The 18,106-nt window shown below is 42.7% G+C and overlaps 2 protein-coding genes across 3 annotated transcripts; both read left to right on the top strand.

The window, feature by feature from the left end:
* The first annotated feature begins 3,683 nt into the window (after positions 1–3,683).
* avpr1ab (arginine vasopressin receptor 1Ab) lies at positions 3,684–6,468 on the top strand. 2 transcript variants are annotated; one of them, XM_077005274.1, is made up of 2 exons: positions 3,684–4,881; positions 5,698–5,900. In XM_077005274.1, the coding sequence occupies exons 1-2, from the start codon at positions 3,948–3,950 to the stop codon at positions 5,754–5,756; spliced, it is 993 nt and encodes a 330-aa protein (XP_076861389.1). In that variant the 5' UTR covers positions 3,684–3,947; the 3' UTR covers positions 5,757–5,900. The 2 variants fall into 2 exon arrangements, with proteins under 2 accessions (XP_076861389.1, XP_076861387.1); XM_077005272.1 differs by having other exon boundaries at positions 3,686–4,881; positions 5,565–6,468.
* A 5,488-nt stretch (positions 6,469–11,956) lies between these two features.
* On the top strand, positions 11,957–18,060 carry hcfc2 (host cell factor C2). Its single transcript, XM_077005255.1, has 16 exons — positions 11,957–12,351; positions 12,641–12,789; positions 12,910–13,070; positions 13,196–13,404; positions 13,672–13,756; positions 13,938–14,044; positions 14,196–14,423; positions 14,590–14,790; positions 15,009–15,058; positions 15,333–15,435; positions 15,541–15,618; positions 15,722–15,744; positions 15,842–15,976; positions 16,108–16,293; positions 16,443–16,734; positions 16,945–18,060. The coding sequence occupies exons 1-16, from the start codon at positions 12,192–12,194 to the stop codon at positions 17,022–17,024; spliced, it is 2,247 nt and encodes a 748-aa protein (XP_076861370.1). The 5' UTR covers positions 11,957–12,191; the 3' UTR covers positions 17,025–18,060.
* The last annotated feature ends 46 nt before the right edge of the window (positions 18,061–18,106 follow it).

An 18,106-nucleotide genomic window follows, 5' to 3' on the forward strand; every position in this document is an offset into this window, starting at 1 on the left:
GTGTCTGCACGTTTCCCCCTTCACATACTTTACATAGTTAGATAGAGATTCATTTGAACCTTCTTTAAGAGCTCTTACAAGCTTGGAGTTAGAATGTGATTCATTTGAGAACAAGCTGAAATGAATGTATGTGTAGCTCTCATATACACATCCAGTTGCCCCAATCCAAAGGTCTACCTGCTTCACCTTTTAAGTGATACATACACTTTAAGACAAACTTTGGTGCCAGCAAGTCCACTTTTTTAGATTTTCTTTATGCTCAATCAGATTAATTACATTAAGGCTGAGACTGCTTATCACCGCTGAACAGGGTTGAGTACTAACAGAACACACGGAACAGCTTTATGTAAGCAGGATACAAAACTGCAGTAATTCGATTACTGCTACATTTTAAGTATGGTGATTACGGTGGGATTACATTACAGCTTAACAAGGATCAGTCACTCCTCTATTCTTTCTTTTTCCTTTTATCTCATAAAATTGTTTTACCTTTTTTTAACGCTGGGTTAACGGGCCCTGTGACTGCGGTCGCCCTGTGGTCCATGTAAAGGTCTGAAATGTGCACCCTGTGTGCTGTTCTTACCCAGGGTGGGTTTAGGATCTCGTACATCAATGCCTTGCAGTGTGAGCATAGAGGTGTGCGTTAGTGAACTACGGCTCCTGTCATGCGTGCTTCTCCTTGCTTTCATTGACACCCACAATGCAACAGGGGTGGTGACGTCTTTGTTGAGTGAACCTGGGCTGTTTCAGCTGTGCGTGATGTTTGCTTATCATGAACACGGTAGTTATTTGTTTCACATGGCTTCATGCATGTTAAGTAAAAGATGATGAAATCAATTTTCTTTCGTATTTAGCTGACAATAAATTACAATTACTGGCCTTTCAACAACCAGTCATCTCTTCCACCAACATGTCTAACAATCTTATTGTGGGTTATTATTATTGTGGGTTATTTCTTCTATCTCTGTCTCTCTGTCTTTCTCTATCTATCTGTTCTGGAAGTGCGTTTTTCATTTATATACTTTATTCAATATTACAGGTTCAGTATGAAAGGCCTTGATCTCACCAATGCCAAATCGCCCTCCCCCTGTCTGTAACGGTGACCCTGATGGGTCTACCACAGGAGTGCAGGGACTTGACGTTCTGCAGTCAAGGACCTTCTGAAGGAAGGAACATGTCATTTCTATGGACAACTTTTACACGTCTGCTGAGCTGTTCATGAGTCTGCACACGAAAAATGCAGGAGCTCTTTGACAGTTAATGGGTTAAGAAAGAAAGTAATCAGATTGATATAATATGGTAATGCTTTGGATTAGGTAACAGATATATTTTAAGAGGCATTCAGTAATCTGCAACAAGTAATCTGTAACATCTGTAATCTCCCAACACTCGCCTTCAGAAACTGAAACTGTGAACTGTAAAGATCTAGTAAAGTAGGTAGTAAACTGTGAACTGTAAAGATCTAGTAAAGTAGGTAGTAAACTGTGAACTGTAAAGATCTAGTAAAGTAGGTAGTAAAGGACCCAATAAATGATTTGTAGCTGCAAATGTAGTTGAAAAAAAGTGAACTTTTTAACAGATGCACAGTACACATGACACTTATCCTTGAAACTTCGCAGTGTGCAGTGGATCCAACATGGGCGTTCTTCTCCAGGGTTCGCCACATCCACGACTGCTTCCTGTTCCTCCTGGGTACCACCTCTCACCCCCCCGAAGTGCGACGCTGGGCCGCCTCTTCTTCTCCTCCTGGTCTGTCCTTCCTGGAGAACGGCGTGCACTCTTTGGTTCTGGGTTTTGTTTACCGAGTTCTTACGTGCCTGCCTGCCTTTTGGAGGATTTAAGTATTTGTCCTAATAAACTCACTCTGCATGTTCAGTGGTCTGCCCCTCCCAGTAGTTACACTAGAACATACAAATCAATGTACTCTGTCAACACCAACACCACTGGAAAGCCATGAAACGCTTTAAAGTGTGATGGCTGACCCATGTCAAGTATTTCAGCGGACGGAGAGGCAGAGTCATGCCAAGTGTAGCGTTTAACTTTCACTCTGCAACACAATGCTATTTTTGGAAGTCCCTGTTACACAGCAGGTCAAGTATTTTAATAAGGTCTGGAGTGGACTAGTACCCAAATAAACTGCCTGATGTGTGATGGCCCCTGCCGTTGAATAAGCAAATGACTCGTGTGCTAATGTCAGACCCTGCGGGACCTGAATGACGTAGACTCTGCTGTAGCTGCTCTCTGGCCGTGAGTGATTCTAACATGCTATAGGTTGCTGCAAAATGAGCTTGTCGATCAGTTTGTTGTTTATTGTGTTATTGTTTTGTGAACCGATGGCAATAGAACTCTTCCTGCTTTGTTGTTTTTATTTTTGCTTGTTTTCTAAAAAGAAGGCAATAGAACATTAGTTTATTGTTTTGACCACAGACCTGGCAAAAGGTGGCCTCATGGGAACCACACAGCCTGCTTCATAACTCCTTAGAACATCCCCTTTAACTACAATAATTATTCTTAAACGTGCCTAATCTTGTTGTTGAAAAACATATGCTTAGGAATTTTTTCATTGCATGGGGGGGGGGGGGGGGGGGGGGGGGGGTTTGCAAACGAATCCAACATGGTGCAGTGAATGCAATTATGAACAGACATCATTAACAATTAATCCATATCTATAACAAGCCGAGTCTGAACTACAGGACAGTATAAATATAACATCTGTATAACACTGTGTTTGGGTTATAGGCTACAGTAATATTTAAGAAACCTCTGTTGAATGCATACGTGCATCGCGTACATTACTCAAAATGTACAGTCGTCTTCCACCCACGTGCTGCAGGTGATGTATTAGGTATGCACGCTAACAAATGACGGCTGGTGGTTGCGCTAAGTTTCCAAACATTGCGCAACAGTACAATCGCAGGTCTTGAAGTGGGCGAGGTCGTGGAACACGACAGATGATGATCCACACTTTCCTGACATTAAGAAGAAGGTACATTAATTAACAAGAGCACAGGAGCAATTTCCTCAGCGCACACTTCACGTAACACTCAGCATAAAGGTCACATATTATTTTTGTCGACCGCCACAATATTGCAATGCTCTCGACGTCTGTCGTGCACAGTGGTTTATATATTTATATACTTATTCGCATACAACCTACATCATCCAGTCGTGAAATGTCACTCGCGCGAGCATTAAACATATCTGCAGTGCAGTTTCAAGTGTGGTGTATTAATCTAAACTGGCGTTACATTTTTAATACTGAGAACCTAATAACCTTCTCTGCGCGCGCTGCCGTGGTGTTCATACAGACACCCATACTACCCTAATCGGTGGGGTAAAACGACCCCACGTGCTTAAAGAGCACCTAATAATGACTTATAAAGAGCTCTACGTCGGATGGAGGCCAAAGTCCCAGCAGAAAGACAAGGGCGCGTTTTGGGTTCTCAAATCACATGTTATTGCAAATATAGTTCCAGGGTTTTACTGTTTTATTCAAATAGTCCTGTTTTCATTCATTACGAATTTGGCGTCGGCGTTTGGCGTCTAATGTGTGTCATGGTTTGCAAAGATTCCCTGGAGGGTGTTATGCTCCCGCTTATTCTTCTGGGTTCCTGGGGGAGGAGAGGAGGGAGGAGGGAGGAGGGGAGAGGGGGAGAGGGCGGCACTTTGCTCTTTCCTTTCTAAAGAGTGCGACAGGGCTGGATTTAGACGAGTGTCCGATAGCCCTCCTGGACAGAAATGGTTGGACTACAGAGAAAGGCACAGCAGTGCAGCAGACACACTGTCCGAGTCTGATTGGCACGTGCATTCGTTAACAGTCTACAAACGCGAAGGTGTACTCTGCGCGCTCCAGGTTACCCAAGACACGTGCAACCAAGGTGGGGATACCTTTTGACCATCCCCACGCTTGATCGATGGTTTAACCAAGCAAGGATATATGCTTCCCCATGGCAGAGTCCCTATCACGCGAAAATCATGCATGTTTAAGCGTATCGGAGAATCCAACAATGAGCACTTCAGGTAATCTCAGTTTGGCGACGAATAGCAGTGCTGACCCGTTCGGCCGTAACGAAGATGTGGCTAAAATCGAGATAACAGTGTTGAGCGTAACTTTCCTTGTAGCGGTGGTCGGCAACCTGAGCGTGCTGATGGCTATGTACAATACCAAGAAGAGCTCGCGCATGCATCTCTTCATCAAGCACCTGAGCCTCGCGGACCTGGTAGTCGCCTTCTTCCAGGTGTTGCCGCAGCTATGCTGGGAGATCACCTTCCGTTTCTACGGACCAGATTTCCTCTGCCGAGTCGTTAAGCACCTGCAAGTTCTTGGTATGTTTGCCTCCACGTATATGATGGTGATGATGACGGTGGACCGCTACATCGCCATATGCCACCCGCTCAAGACCCTGCAGCAGCCGACGGAGCGCGCCTACATCATGATCGCGTCCACCTGGCTTTGCAGCCTGTTGCTTAGCACTCCCCAGTATTTCATTTTCTCCCTCAGCGAGATCCAGAACGGTTCGAACGTGTACGACTGCTGGGGACACTTCATCGAGCCGTGGGGCGTGCGCGCCTACATCACCTGGATAACGGTGGGCATCTTCCTGATCCCGGTCATTGTGCTCGTGATCTGCTATGGATTCATCTGTCGCAGCATCTGGAAGAATATTAAGTACAAGACCAAGAAAGGCACGCCGCACAACACCGCCGGTAAAAAAGATCTGATCGGGAAGGCGTCGGTCAGCAGCGTTACCACCATCTCCAGGGCAAAGCTGCGCACGGTGAAAATGACGTTCGTTATTGTGCTGGCGTACGTCGTGTGCTGGGCTCCGTTCTTCATCGTGCAAATGTGGTCTGTATGGGACCACAACTTCTCTTGGGTTGGTAAGTATTCAGCATTGCACTATTAACACGCACTGTGGTATCAGTCTATTTTTGTCATTGCTGTTTTACACAATAGTAAATACAAATGAAATGTGAATTAAGCTTTAAACTTTTATCTTTTTATGCCCATGACCATATGAATATCGTAATAGGCGTTTTGTATTTCTCCAGGATGTTCAGGGGAATGTTGACACTATTCTCTCCAAATCCGGAGGGTTGTGCGCTCGAAAACCAGCGCGTTCTGAAAACTTAGGCTCACGTGCGCAGAGAAAAACATTCTGCAAGAAATGTCCTGTTTCTCGTCTTGTTCTTTATACAGCACTCTTCTAAATATCCAGAATTAACTGAAGATTAATTATCTTCAGAAATCACAGTTAAATGCAAACAGCCTGTTCATTTGATTAATTCGATCATTAAACCCCTTGTGATTTATGTACGTGTACTTGAGCCTGTGCAGGTGTCACGCAGAATCAAAACACACGCTTACAAATGACACGATATGAAAGTGGCAGTAGGGTTACATAACGTCGTTAGGATATTCTCACTGAGGACAAAACGTACGTAGGAACCCGAGAATGCGCTCGAGAAATGGGTACATAGTTTTAGGGCAGACAGTCATTAATCTTATGCGCATGTTCACCCTTTGAACTCTCATTCAATTTTCTCAACTTTCCTTAAATCAGATTCCGAGAACACAGCGGTGACGTTGTCCGCGCTACTCGCGAGCCTGAACAGCTGCTGCAACCCGTGGATCTATATGCTGTTTAGCGGTCACCTCCTCCACGACTTCTTACGATGCTTCCCGTGTTGCCACAGACTCCGCCACACCATCCGGAAGGACTCGGACAGCAGCATCAGGAGAACCACCATACTGACTAAACTGCCCGCCGCGCGGACCACCACCAATGACTCCTGGAAGGACCCGTGTAACTCCCGCAAGTCTAGTCAGTCTGCAGTGCTAGACTATTCCCAAAGATCCAGCAAGTCTAGTCAGTGTACACCGCTGGACTGTCCGAGAAAATCTAGTCATACTACCTCGCTAGAGTCTTAGATACAGGTAATTAAACGCTTAACTGTTTACAGGCTTGAAGCCATGCCTTTTCAATCTGTCACTTGTAATTCCAAACATGGTTTCATTTCGTTGCTTTAAAACGCATTTTAGGCCTGTGTGGTATTGTACTTTTATAGGTATATGCATTTGGCTTCAACACATAGTTCTCATTTAACAGCCTTCCTTGATGGGAATAAATAGCCACAGCTCATTTAACTATGGTAATGAACTTTAACCAGATTTAACAAGCATTTTTCCTTTGTTCACTTGGTAAAGTCAGGACCAATAACCCATCATGCTATCATTTCCAAGCTATGTCTCCATTTGCAAAATAGCTAAACCAAACCGCAGACGTCTGCATCATGCATTTTATGAGCTCTCTCGCTCTCAGTGCAGCCGAGATACGTATGAGCCTGTGATAAAGCTCAGCTTGCTTTGTGATGTGTTGAAGGCTTGCAAGACATTGTCTCGTGCCGGTGCAGTGTGAGACTGTTGTTTGAGTTGTTGCATGCCAGTGTGTCATGATCAAGCCAATGGAAGAAAGTAAACAAACAAACACACAAGGAAACTACCACGCTTCTTCTTCAATCATGGTTCCCATAGAAACTACAGAACTACACGCACTAAAACCACGTTATTGTTGGACTCCTGTTTCACTGTGAGCTTCCACACTGAAACGCTACTGCACTTTCTTTATGACTACATGCCTTTGTTTGTGGATGATTTTTCTTGAATAGACATTTGTATCCTACAGTGAGTTATTCATATTTTTTCTGACATTAGCTTGAGTTGTTTACAATTATAACATGAAGCTTTTACATTGCTGCTGAGAGCAAAGAAGCATTTGGTTGAGAGATTGTAAGAATGTCTGTGTGCATGCATGTCTGTGTGTATGCATGTCTGTGTGCATGTATGTCTGTGTGCATGTATGCCTGTGTGCGTGTGTGTATGTGTGAGCGTGTGTCTGTGTGATTGTGTAAGTTCACAGTTTGTTTACTATGCTGTAGAGTACGCTTTGTCTGGGTAAGGTCTAAATTCATCCTGTGTACAGTGTATGTGCTAAATGTTTGGCCTACAACAGAGTAATATAATGAACTCAGAAAGCTTGGTCCTTGGTACATTGATCATATTTGATGTAAATATTATGATTTAAATAAAGTTCTGCATATTCAATGAAACATTTGCCAGTGCTGTGTTATTCCACCCGCCTAAGTGACATGGCTTTTGTAATGAATAAATCTACTGTCACATCTTCTAAGTAAGTATATATAAATATAAATGAATTAAAATACCAGCAAGTCTCCAGTACATTTAAAAGAAGACAAACAACACTTAAGGAAAGTATTTTTTGTGTACACTTGTTACTATTTAGTCATGTCTGGGATTGCTGGAAGCCTTCCATTAATTCACTGTCAGTCTGTCAGGTTTAGTCTGTCAGGTTTAGTGCTTGCAAGCGAAACTTCTTACAAAGTGGCAATTCATCTCACATCCAAACAGCACGATCATAAATGAGGTGCCTACCCACTTCCATTAGGTTGACTGTGGTAGAGATTAGGTTCAGGCTTGGAAAGAAGCTGCAGTATGGTTTAGGAACAGGAGAAGTCTCTTCTGTTCTCCAGAGATACACTCAGAGCCTCCGACATGACACGCTTCCTAGAGCACACCAAATATGCTATGCATGAAACTGTAGCAGGGGCACGCTTAAAAAAAACAGAAAAGGCTCTGAAACTGCTCTGCACTTATTAAGATATGAAGTAAAAAGTCAGTCTCAGGATTTCTGGGTTTTCATGAACCCCTCTCATCTTCAGCGGAGGGTTAAAGATCCCCTCATGGCTTTCCTGCATCCACTGAAGATGAGACTTCGTTTTTTTTTATTGTACCCCCAAACAAACCTCATCACATGGAGTCTGGCTCAGCTGAGATCCAGGCATCATGGTCACATAAAATGTTTTATATCTTCACATCTTGTTATGGGCTTGTAATCCAATTGGCAGGTAATGTCTAGCTCCACACTTGATCCGTGTGCTCAGCTCACAGTATATTCCTTGTCTGGGAGTCTTGTGCTATCGTCATGGGTGCACAGATCTAATAATGGCAAGGGCCATGTGGCACTTAAAGATATTAAAAACTGTATTAAAGTGCCAGCAAGTCTGAACATAGTGATGCTAATGATTTGCTGGGCTCAGAGGCTACCTGCATGAATTTTTGGATGTGAAATTCTATCCAAATTCAGCTCTGAAGACCTGGAAAATGTAATGCAAAATCCCGTGCTTGCATGCTGTTCTATAATCATTTATAGTGTCTGTCTTTCCGTCTGTAATATAACCTGACATATGAGATTCTACACAAGACTAAATATTGCACAGTCCAACTATTCTGGGAGAAAGCTGCGTACAGATACGTAAATGAGAGCAATATGAAGTTTTCAGGCTTCGCCTACCGTGAAGTAAATGTCTCTTCTTTATGGCTGGATTTCTCTGACTAGGACCCCAAGCCAGACAACGAGCTCTACAGCAACTACAGAATGTGGATAACATTCAGGCCCAAACAGGGCCGGCGAGGAGCTGCCAATTACAAGGTTATTAAGAATGACAAGGTTCTTAAAACAAAAAGCTTCCTAAGAATTGCCACCTCTATAAAGAAACCACATCTTAACAAATTCTAATATTTAATTGAAAGAAATTTAAACGATTAGCCTGTGTTTCATAAGTTTTAAAGCAGAGATCTAAATGTCTATATATATATATATATATATATATATATATATATATATATATATATATATATATATATATAATTTTTACATAACTGCATCTGAAATGAAACTGGGCTTCAAATAAACCATAAATATTTACATAGTAGTTGCAGTATTAAGATTTGGAATTGGAAAAACTTTCCCCCTAGCTGACAGCAGTTCACCCACACTATCCCTTTAACTTCATCATTCAACGTTAATCACTCCTGCATTATTCTCCATCTGTTCTCTGTTGTTTTATCTCCAGACATCTCATGTCTGTAGCCTGCTCGTTATTTCATATGGGCAGGTGTTCTGCATCCTGTATTGAGCCTTCCAGCTTCTGGGAACGTATATCTGAACTTGGGTTACGATGGATTTTAGTCGGTGGATTTAGTTTGGCCCCACTATGCTATCAAAGATCACTGACTGAATTCAGAAAATACACACAAACAACTCCATTATTCACTTCATTCTTGACGACTGCAGACACAGCAGTGACACATAAATCTTTTTTATTTATGAATGGCACGTAGACCTACTATTATTTATGAATGGAGCTGGGTGGCTGTGTGCATCCTCTGTCACTTTGATTCACTGGAAGGAAACGATGGCCTGAAATTTGAAACAGGCCTCCATTAGGATTGATTTTATTTAATCTTTATCTTATTTAAGTTAGGAAGGAAAAGTAAATAAAGAAAAAACTTGCCGTAACCGTAACCTTTAATAAGTCTTTAACTGAGTACGCTTATACAATTAGCATATTTGCAATAGTAGACCCAACAACCATAGCAACATTTTTAAATATGCATGATGGCAGTTCACATCATTCCAGCCTTTGTAATCTACCTTTCTGGAGATAACCTTTAAAAATATATTTAAAAGATAGAATCACCTTGTAATTTGCATTTCTAAAACAAATACAGGTGCATGTCTAAAATTTCCATTTAGTCTACGGTTAAGATGAAATGCTTACGGACCATATTGATCCGCTGGATTTGGCTAACTGAAAGAAAACATGGCACCATCCAGGGAGCTGAAACAATTGTAATGATTGTAAAGCTCCTTAAAGAAGAAAATCCAACACAGAGTGGTTCCTAGTAAGATGTTCATAACATTTGGTATAAGTATAAACATAATGGGAAGGTTATAAATAATATGTCAAAGCTCAAAGCAAAATGCCTTGAAAAAAGTAACATGCACGAATAAAAAACAAATAGGCAGGAACAGGAATCAATGTTTCTGACAGATGTGTAAGAAATCAGCTGAATAAAATTGGATTTACATAGAGAAAAGCCAATTGAAAACCGGCGCTAATGCCTAAACAGATATTTAGTGATGAATCATAAATCAATATTGGCCAAGGAAATTATCCTGTAAAGATCTGGGAAAGTCAGCAGTCAACACTCAATGCAATGCGAAATCTGTACGTTTTCTATTTATATTAATAGAAAATAGGATTGGTGATGATGTTCATCATAATTTTCAAGATGATATTGCATCTTGTGTCATAGCAAATACTTTTTTACATAGCAAAAAAATTTTCTTAAGAAAAGGCATATCAACTTAATGACATGGCCAGCAAACAGGCTGGATCTCAATACCACTGAAAATTTATGGCGGAAATTTAAAAACTTGGCCCAAGACATTGCTCTATCCTGCAAAGCCGATCTGTCAACTGCTATTCGAGAAAACTTGAACCAGCTTGATGTAGAATATTGTTTTTCATTAGTGAAGACTTCAGGCCAACATAAAAGCCAGAGTAGGTCCAAAAACAACTAATTGTGATTTATTTTGTTTTGAGTGATTGAATTATTATTTATTCTTCTACATGATCTGGAGAAAATTGTGCTATTAATTTAATTGTATTTATTTGTTTGATGCATGTTTCACAAAATTAGAATGTTCATCTACTAAACAAAAATTGTTTTGTGTCATATATTTGATTTGTTTATTTGCTACAAAGTTGAAAAGTCTGGTGAACATCATGTAAGCGTGTTGACTCCATCAGTTTTGCCAAGGGATGTCAAAGACCTGTTAACAGTGGAGCAATCCCCGCGCTTCAACGCCTTTCACAAGAGAAAATAACCTCATTTTAAACAATTACTGACAAGTTTTTTTCCATTTCTCCATTTTTTCCATTGCTTACGTGCCCTTTTTAAATATACAAACCTCTATTTCAGAATGTGCTAATGTGTCTAAAAAGTTAACCACCTGCACAAAACTATAAACACATTAGACTTCCTAACTTCTACTTATGCACACACCCAAATGAAAACTGGGTTATATAGACAGGAAGTGTATCACACATTGACTGGACAGACTTGGAGCAGACTCACACAGCACAGACTGCACATTGCGAGCATAATAGTGCTGAAACAGATAAAATAAAATACTTTTTGTGTTTCTCAGTTGCAACAGATTATATTTACAGTTTACAAATGGTCTTTAAAATGTTCAATCAAACCTGACAGTTAATCCATGAATTTGCCCCTTGAACCGTTGACAATATGCTGAACCACTTAATCACTCAGTTATTGCTAGTGTTTATGATTTATTTTTCAAGTGGGGGCCATCTGTTACTCAATAGGAATGTGTGAATAATTTGAGCAAAATGTTGTCATTTGCTAAGTGTGGGTGTAAAAATGTGCGCACATGGAATTTTTTTAAACCAGGGGTCGGTTGTGGCAGAAAATAAGTATGAGGGTCTGTGACATATGTGTGTAGTTCTGTTACTTAAGTAACAGATGACATATGACAACAGATGACATAAGATGTAACTGGCAACTCGGAGTGTATTTGGAGTAACATGCATCTTCACTGGAGAAACTGAGTCCGTTCACGCAGTAACAGAAATACACACTATGCGTGGTTCTGCTGACCTCTTGTGTAGACATCAAATATTACACGACGAGCTGTTAAATTCATTTTAACAAACCATTTGAACTTAATACGGTACTTTGCGTACTTAATGTATTTTATACTGATGATTATTAGCAAAGAGATTTACAAACATTTATTAGTCTATAGATTATATTGCAGTTAAGGGCAATAACCTAGCACATTTAGCTTAATTTGGCTAGTTGTAACTAGTCTTTAGTAAAATAATATGAATGTAATGATTAGCAACGCAAGAATTAAATGTATTAAAAAAGTATTTTCCCATAAGCTTTCTCAGGCAGACTTATTTCAGCGTTCCGGGAACACATTCATCTCAATACGGACGCGTTAAAGCAACCAGCCACAGGGGGGCGCTATATCGCCGGTGAGCGAATAAGTCAATAAAACGTGCAATTTCAATTCCGAGTTCAACTACTCCCAACTCTTCCCCTTAGACGTCTTGATATCTTTCAGACATTTCTCAGACAGGACTTGAGGCACTTAACCGGTGACAACACACAGAACCTTAACAAAGTTGTCCTGAAAGAAACGGAGGGCCATTTGTCTCGGCACTGTAGATTTGCCGGACGTAAGAGAGCAAAATAAAACCAGTCACCCCCACTTCTCGCATGGACACACTCTGTAATGGCCATTGAGTGTCCTTTGTGGAAGCGGGTCCAGTCTTTTACTGGCCCGATTCCTCGAGCAAGACACGGACACCGAGCCGCGGCGATCCGGGAGTTAATCGTAGTGTTTGGAGGTGGAAACGAAGGGATATCTGAGGAGCTGCATGTTTATAACACGGGTAAAATACGCCGCGTCTCGCCTAGCCGCTTAACGGCACTTAGTTGGCTAGTTATCTGGACAACGTTGACCCGCAAACGTTAACCCATCTTTTAAATCATAATTGTAGTTAATTTGGTTAGCCAGCTCGATTTGTTGGCCGTTATTTCGCCGTTTTGGCCGGTTTGGATGACTTGACCACAGAGCTGGAACTGTTAGCCGGTTGCTAGGTAGCCAGAAGCAGCGGGAACATGGCGGGCCCGTGGTCCCCCCGCGCGTGCTCCCCTCACTCCCGTCTCGTGTGCTTGTAGTGTCCAGACAGTGGTTCCTGCCCGCGGTCAGAGGGGACATCCCCCCCGGCTGCGCCGCGCACGGCTTCGCGTGCGAGGGCACGCGCATCCTTGTGTTTGGAGGGATGGTGGAGTTCGGCAAGTACAGCAACAGCCTCTATGAGCTGCAGGTTAGGACGCGCGCCACGGCGGGTAGTTGCTGTGCAGCTTTAATTAAGCAATGGAACTGTTTATCTCATCTAATCTGTTTGTTTATAAGAAACGTGTGCTTCTGGCTTGTTATCCTTTAGGCAAGTCGTTGGTTGTGGAAGAAGTTAAAGCCCCGTCCACCAAAGAACGCTTTGCCTCCTTGCCCTCGTCTGGGGCACAGTTTCAGTCTCCATGCCAATAAGTGCTACCTGTTTGGAGGGCTGGCCAACGACAGCGAGGACCCGAATGGCAACGTGCCGAGGCGAGTGTAGAATCAGGGCTTTGGCCTGACTCTGTGTTTATTACAGTTTCATAAGCTACAGGTTAATTCCTGGGTGAACGTGCACTTATCTCATTTCTCCTGCGTCCACACTCTGCATCCTGTAGGTACTTGGGCGACTTCTATGAACTGGAGTTGCAGTCGCAGTCGGGGGTGAAGGGCTGGAACATCCCTGAAACGAAAGGTGGGGGGCCGTGTCCCCGCGAGTCCCACACCTGTGTGGTGTACGGAGGAGGGGCCGGCAGCTCCCCAAAGCTGTACGTTTTCGGAGGCATGTGTGGACAGAGGCTTGCAGACCTGTGGCAGCTGGACTTTGGTAAGCTTTAAACGAGGGACCTCTGACCGTGGGCTGAGAAGCGTCATACTGCAGCCTCGACCAGCCACACCCCCACCATCTCACGTCAGGGGAGACTACTGATAAAGCTGCCACTCACCTCACTGTGTTATTGGTTAGGGTTACCAAGGCCATCTACAGTAGCTGTGTGTGTGTGTGTGTGTGTGTGTGTGTGTGTGTGTGTGTGTGTGTGTGTGTCCTCTTTCACCCTGTGTGACCTCTAACGGCTGTTGTCTTCATCTATTTCAGAGACAATGACATGGTCGTTACCTCAGACCACAGGTGCCTGCCCATTACAGAGAAGCCTTCATTCCTCGAATGTGATTGGAAACCAGTAATGAAAACCTTTTACATTTGTGCTTTTGTTTTTTTTTACCCTGCTTATGAAGGTGCGTTAAAGCACAGCACAGAATAGTCTGGTGTGCTTCAGTGCTGTACTGTGTGTTTGTGTGAAAGAGAAGAATGGAGAGCTGTGGAGCACTATAGTTAAACTGCCTCTGTCCCCCTGCATGTAGGATGTATGTGTTTGGGGGCTGGGTCCCTGCCGAGGACTCGGATGGCAAAACGAACGCTTTAGGACCCGAGTGGATCTGCACGAACTCGATGGCGATACTAAACCTGGGTAGGAGCTTCGGATCCCTTTCCAGGTTGAATGAGTGCAAAGCTCTCAAAATGCTTTTGAATTATTTTTGTTGCTGTTGAATGTGGTGTACCAGTGGTTACGCTGCTTGACTATTGATGTACGGTGATCTATAACCCTTTGCCTCGTTAAGACACCATGGCGTGGAGCAATCTGAACCCCGAGGATCTGCAGCAGACGGGCTGGGCCCTGCAGGCCGTGGGCGTGGATGAGGAGAGAAGCAGTCGCTGGCCCAAAGCTCGAGCCGGCCACTGCGCTGTGACCATCGGCACCCGGCTATACGTCTGGAGTGGCCGTGACGGCTACAGGAAGAACTGGAACTACCAAGTGTGCTGCAAAGACCTGTGGTACCTGGAAACAGGTGAAATATAGCAAGAGTACATTGAGCTGGTGGCCCAAGATAATTATTTTTGATTGATTGATTGATTGGAATTCAACATGGTTATGCTGTAGTTATAGTGACAACAGCAATGCATTCACCATAAAAGTGACATTTTTTTTAAGAGCCCTCTTTTCTGTGTGTATAGAGAAGCCATCTGCCCCAGCCGCTGTGTTTTTGGTCAAGTCCACAATCAATATGCTTCATGTGGCCTGGCGCCCCCTACCTGCCGCCGAATGCTACTTACTTCAGCTGCAGCCTGTCACTCCCTCTCTGGCCTTGCCCACGTCAGCTCCGCCCCCCAGTATGGGACAGGAAGTGGAGCATCTACAGGAGCTTGTTCAGTCAGGTATGTATTGCAGGTGTTGAACTGAATATGAAAATAGTGTTTCCTAATGAAAACAGAATTTCCTTTCAACAAAATGTAAATGTAGTCTCATAGGACTTTCATTTTCAAGGCATTGGTTTAGCATCTGGTGTTAAAGTACAAAATCTTTTCTGCAGAGGAACACTGAAGCAAACGGCAGTTCCTTGACAACGTTAATTCTAGATGTTTCTTCCCTCCAGAATCTGAGACAGCACGAGACACAGGAACCGCAGATAGCACATCACTACAGGTCAGAACTCCATAATAAGACATGCATGCTAGAACTGCTATGAAGAAAAGGTGCAAATATTTTATATATATATATATATATATATATATATGATGATGTGTAAATTTAACAAGATTATCTAACCATGGATAAAGTGTTTTAAAGACAGTAGGCTCCACAATTAGAGCCTGTTCAGAGCACTGCGACTGACAGACACACTCTGCAGTAACACTGTGTGTGCGTAGCATCTCCAGTAAGGAAGCGGGTTTCTCAGGAAGCCTTCTGTGGCCTACAGGAGAGACTTGTGGCTGAGGGTGTGGTAGGTGAGTGCAGAGAAGACATCTGCTCCACAGAGGAGCTGAAACGAGGAGACACTGATGTCTGTGCAGCTGAGTCTGGTGAGCCACTGCTGCGTTTCTTTGCCTTCCTTAAGTTCCTCTTGTTCTACAGCTCGTGTGTATTTGTGTGTGTGTGTGTGATGTATACCCCTGTATATATCCTAGTATCTGCAGTAAATGGCCAGCCCATTGACCCAGTGAGACATGGGTCAGCACAGGAGCAGAATGAGGTGTCCCAGCAAGGTAAACGCTCTTCCTGCAAAGCAGAGAACATGGCATGCCTTCTCTTCAAGGCTTAGGTTACCTTGCTATCACTAATAAACCGGTTATTTTCTTTCATCCACAGAACAAGACTGCCCTTCTCAGCAGGTACAAGTTTGCTCTGTGTGCGTGCGTGCCCGTCTGCATGTGAGCGTATTCATGTTTGTAATAATTAATTATTGATTATGGGTCCCATTCCCTGCAGCCTGAGAGCTGTGAAGACCCCACATGGTTCGATGTGGGTATATTTAAAACGCTCTTCTCTGAGATTACACACTACTATTTACCCTCTGATGGTGTGGCTTCTACCATCGCCAACCGAAACTCTCATGACAGTGAGGTCAGTGTGCATCACACTGCAATCCTGAAATAAATACCGTCTGTAAACTTATGGAACTGTAAAACCATTGTTATTTTTAATGCTAATCTCCATTATAGCCATATAATGCACTGTTAAATCTCTCTCTTTAGTGGAAGATGCCAGGAACTCATAGTTTCGAAGGGTGTGAGAAGCAAGAGCTGGCGTCTGGTGTCTCCTATCGCTTCAGGGTGGCGGGTCTGAACAGCTGTGGCCAAGGAGACTTCAGTCCAGTCAGTGAGTTTAAGACCTGCCAGCTTGGATTCCCTGGAGCACCTTCTGCTGTCAAAATCACCAAGGTCTCACATTCTCTCCAGAAATCTCAGATTTGTTCATCTGCTTTAAACATTTCCTTTACACATAATGAATAGGATTCCTCTAAATGTCTTTCATTTAAAGTAAGGAGAGAATCGTCTCCCTTCACTGATCGTACCTGCTGATTGTTCAGGCTTCTGACACAGTGCACATCACCTGGGAGCCACCCACCTCTCCGTCAGGGAAGATTCTGGAATATTCCATGTACCTGGCAGTGAGGAAGACCAAAGGAAGCAGCACGGAGAAGCCCGGGGACCTCGGCTTCATACGCATATACCGCGGCACCAAGACCTCCTGCACCGTCAGCAGCACACACCTGAGCAACGCACACATCGACTGCTCGGCCCGGCCCGCCGTCGTCTTCCGCATCGCTGCCAAGAACGAGCAGGGTTACGGCCCCGCCACGCAGATCCGCTGGCTACAAGGTACGTGGGGGTGTGTGGGTGAGAAAAGACAGAGACTCCTTATGATGAGGGGCATCTTTCAGTGGCGTGGAGAATAACTTTTAAAATAAAGCAGTGTTCTAGATTGGTGGTCAGCATTGTGGTTAACAAGCTTGCTTTTGTAAAATAGTACTTTTTTTTTTCTTCTTCAAACAAATCCATTCTTAACTTGTTGTATTTGTTGCCCCACAGATGCCAGTAAACTCAAATCATCAGTGTCACAACCAGACTCCGGCTTTACAGAGGCTGAACCCAGTGTTACTAATGACTAAACTCTTACTCTACACACTGCTCCTCAAAAGGCTGTACAAGCACATTTAGTCTCTAAATGTTACTGACTTGGTTTTCCTTGTTCAACTGTAGCTGTCAAGAAAACAATACGATTTACGAACTTAGTGCACCTCTGACCTCTGGTTTATATTCATTGTAAATGTAAATTTCCTAACTTATTTTTCTAGTGTATTAATTATTGTACATAGGAATATGTTACTTTGTTTTTCCACAAGTTAGTATAGTTGATCTAGACTGGTGCTTGTTCCTAAACCTTTTATTAGTATTGGGGTTTCTCCCCAACCAGGATACAGACAGCACATTTGAGTTTAGATTTCTCATATTGTTGCTTGATGTGCAGTAATAAGTGCAAACTCCATTTTTTTTTTGCTGATCTAACCTGATATGGGAAATTTGTGCCTTATAGCAGATCACATGCAGCTAATTTGAAGTATTATGGGTTCTTGAGACCACTTTGAGCAGACTAACCCTTTCATCCTGCTAAGGGTTAGTGAGCTGCCTGCTTTAGTTTGGTAATCATCCCAGAAAACCTAATACACATGCCAGATCAAATTTGTAGATATTTTTGCACCTCAGACCATAAACGTTAAGTGTTTTATGCTTTTTTAAAAATGTTTTAGATTCTTGATAGTAAGAGGAAGATAATTTTCATTAAATATAATTAATGTTTTATTTTTTTGTGTGCAGGTCTCCTGACTTTTAATCACATTTAATCTGTTATGATGCGGTTTTTTTCTATGGTTAAAGTCTGTAACCATTTGTAAAGTTGTTTTTTTCCCCTTTTAGAATAAAAATCTTAAATGGACCATTATGTGTTTACATTAAATTACTAATGTACAGTAAGCTCAAAAAAATCATGGTTTGTCCACTTTGCCTTGATCAAACATACAATGCTTGCCTGCAAATGTCTGCCAAGAACAGATTTTCAAGCACATTTTTATTCAGACAACCTGTGACTTTGTTCCACTACGTGTTGGGTGCATTCATTTATCAAAACAATAAAAAGGTTAAAGTGTCTTTGGGTGTCTCCTGGTCATTCAAGCTACAGCACAATTTTATTCTA

This window comes from Brachyhypopomus gauderio, chromosome 5, assembly GCF_052324685.1.
Source record: "Brachyhypopomus gauderio isolate BG-103 chromosome 5, BGAUD_0.2, whole genome shotgun sequence".
NCBI lineage: Eukaryota > Metazoa > Chordata > Actinopteri > Gymnotiformes > Hypopomidae > Brachyhypopomus > Brachyhypopomus gauderio.

What these genes read in the sequence shown, in the direction of transcription:
- avpr1ab (XM_077005272.1), top strand. Translation starts at nt 3,948, where the DNA reads ATGGCAGAGTCCCTATCACGCGAAAATCATGCATGTTTAAGCGTATCG. An exon ending in CCACAACTTCTCTTGGGTTG is followed by an intron (nt 4,882 to 5,564) that starts GTAAGTATTCAG and finishes TCCTTAAATCAG; the next exon opens with ATTCCGAGAACACAGCGGTG.
- hcfc2 (XM_077005255.1), top strand. Translation starts at nt 12,192, where the DNA reads ATGGCCATTGAGTGTCCTTTGTGGAAGCGGGTCCAGTCTTTTACTGGC. An exon ending in GCTGCATGTTTATAACACGG is followed by an intron (nt 12,352 to 12,640) that starts GTAAAATACGCC and finishes GTGTGCTTGTAG; the next exon opens with TGTCCAGACAGTGGTTCCTG. An exon ending in GAAACTCTCATGACAGTGAG is followed by an intron (nt 15,977 to 16,107) that starts GTCAGTGTGCAT and finishes CTCTCTCTTTAG; the next exon opens with TGGAAGATGCCAGGAACTCA.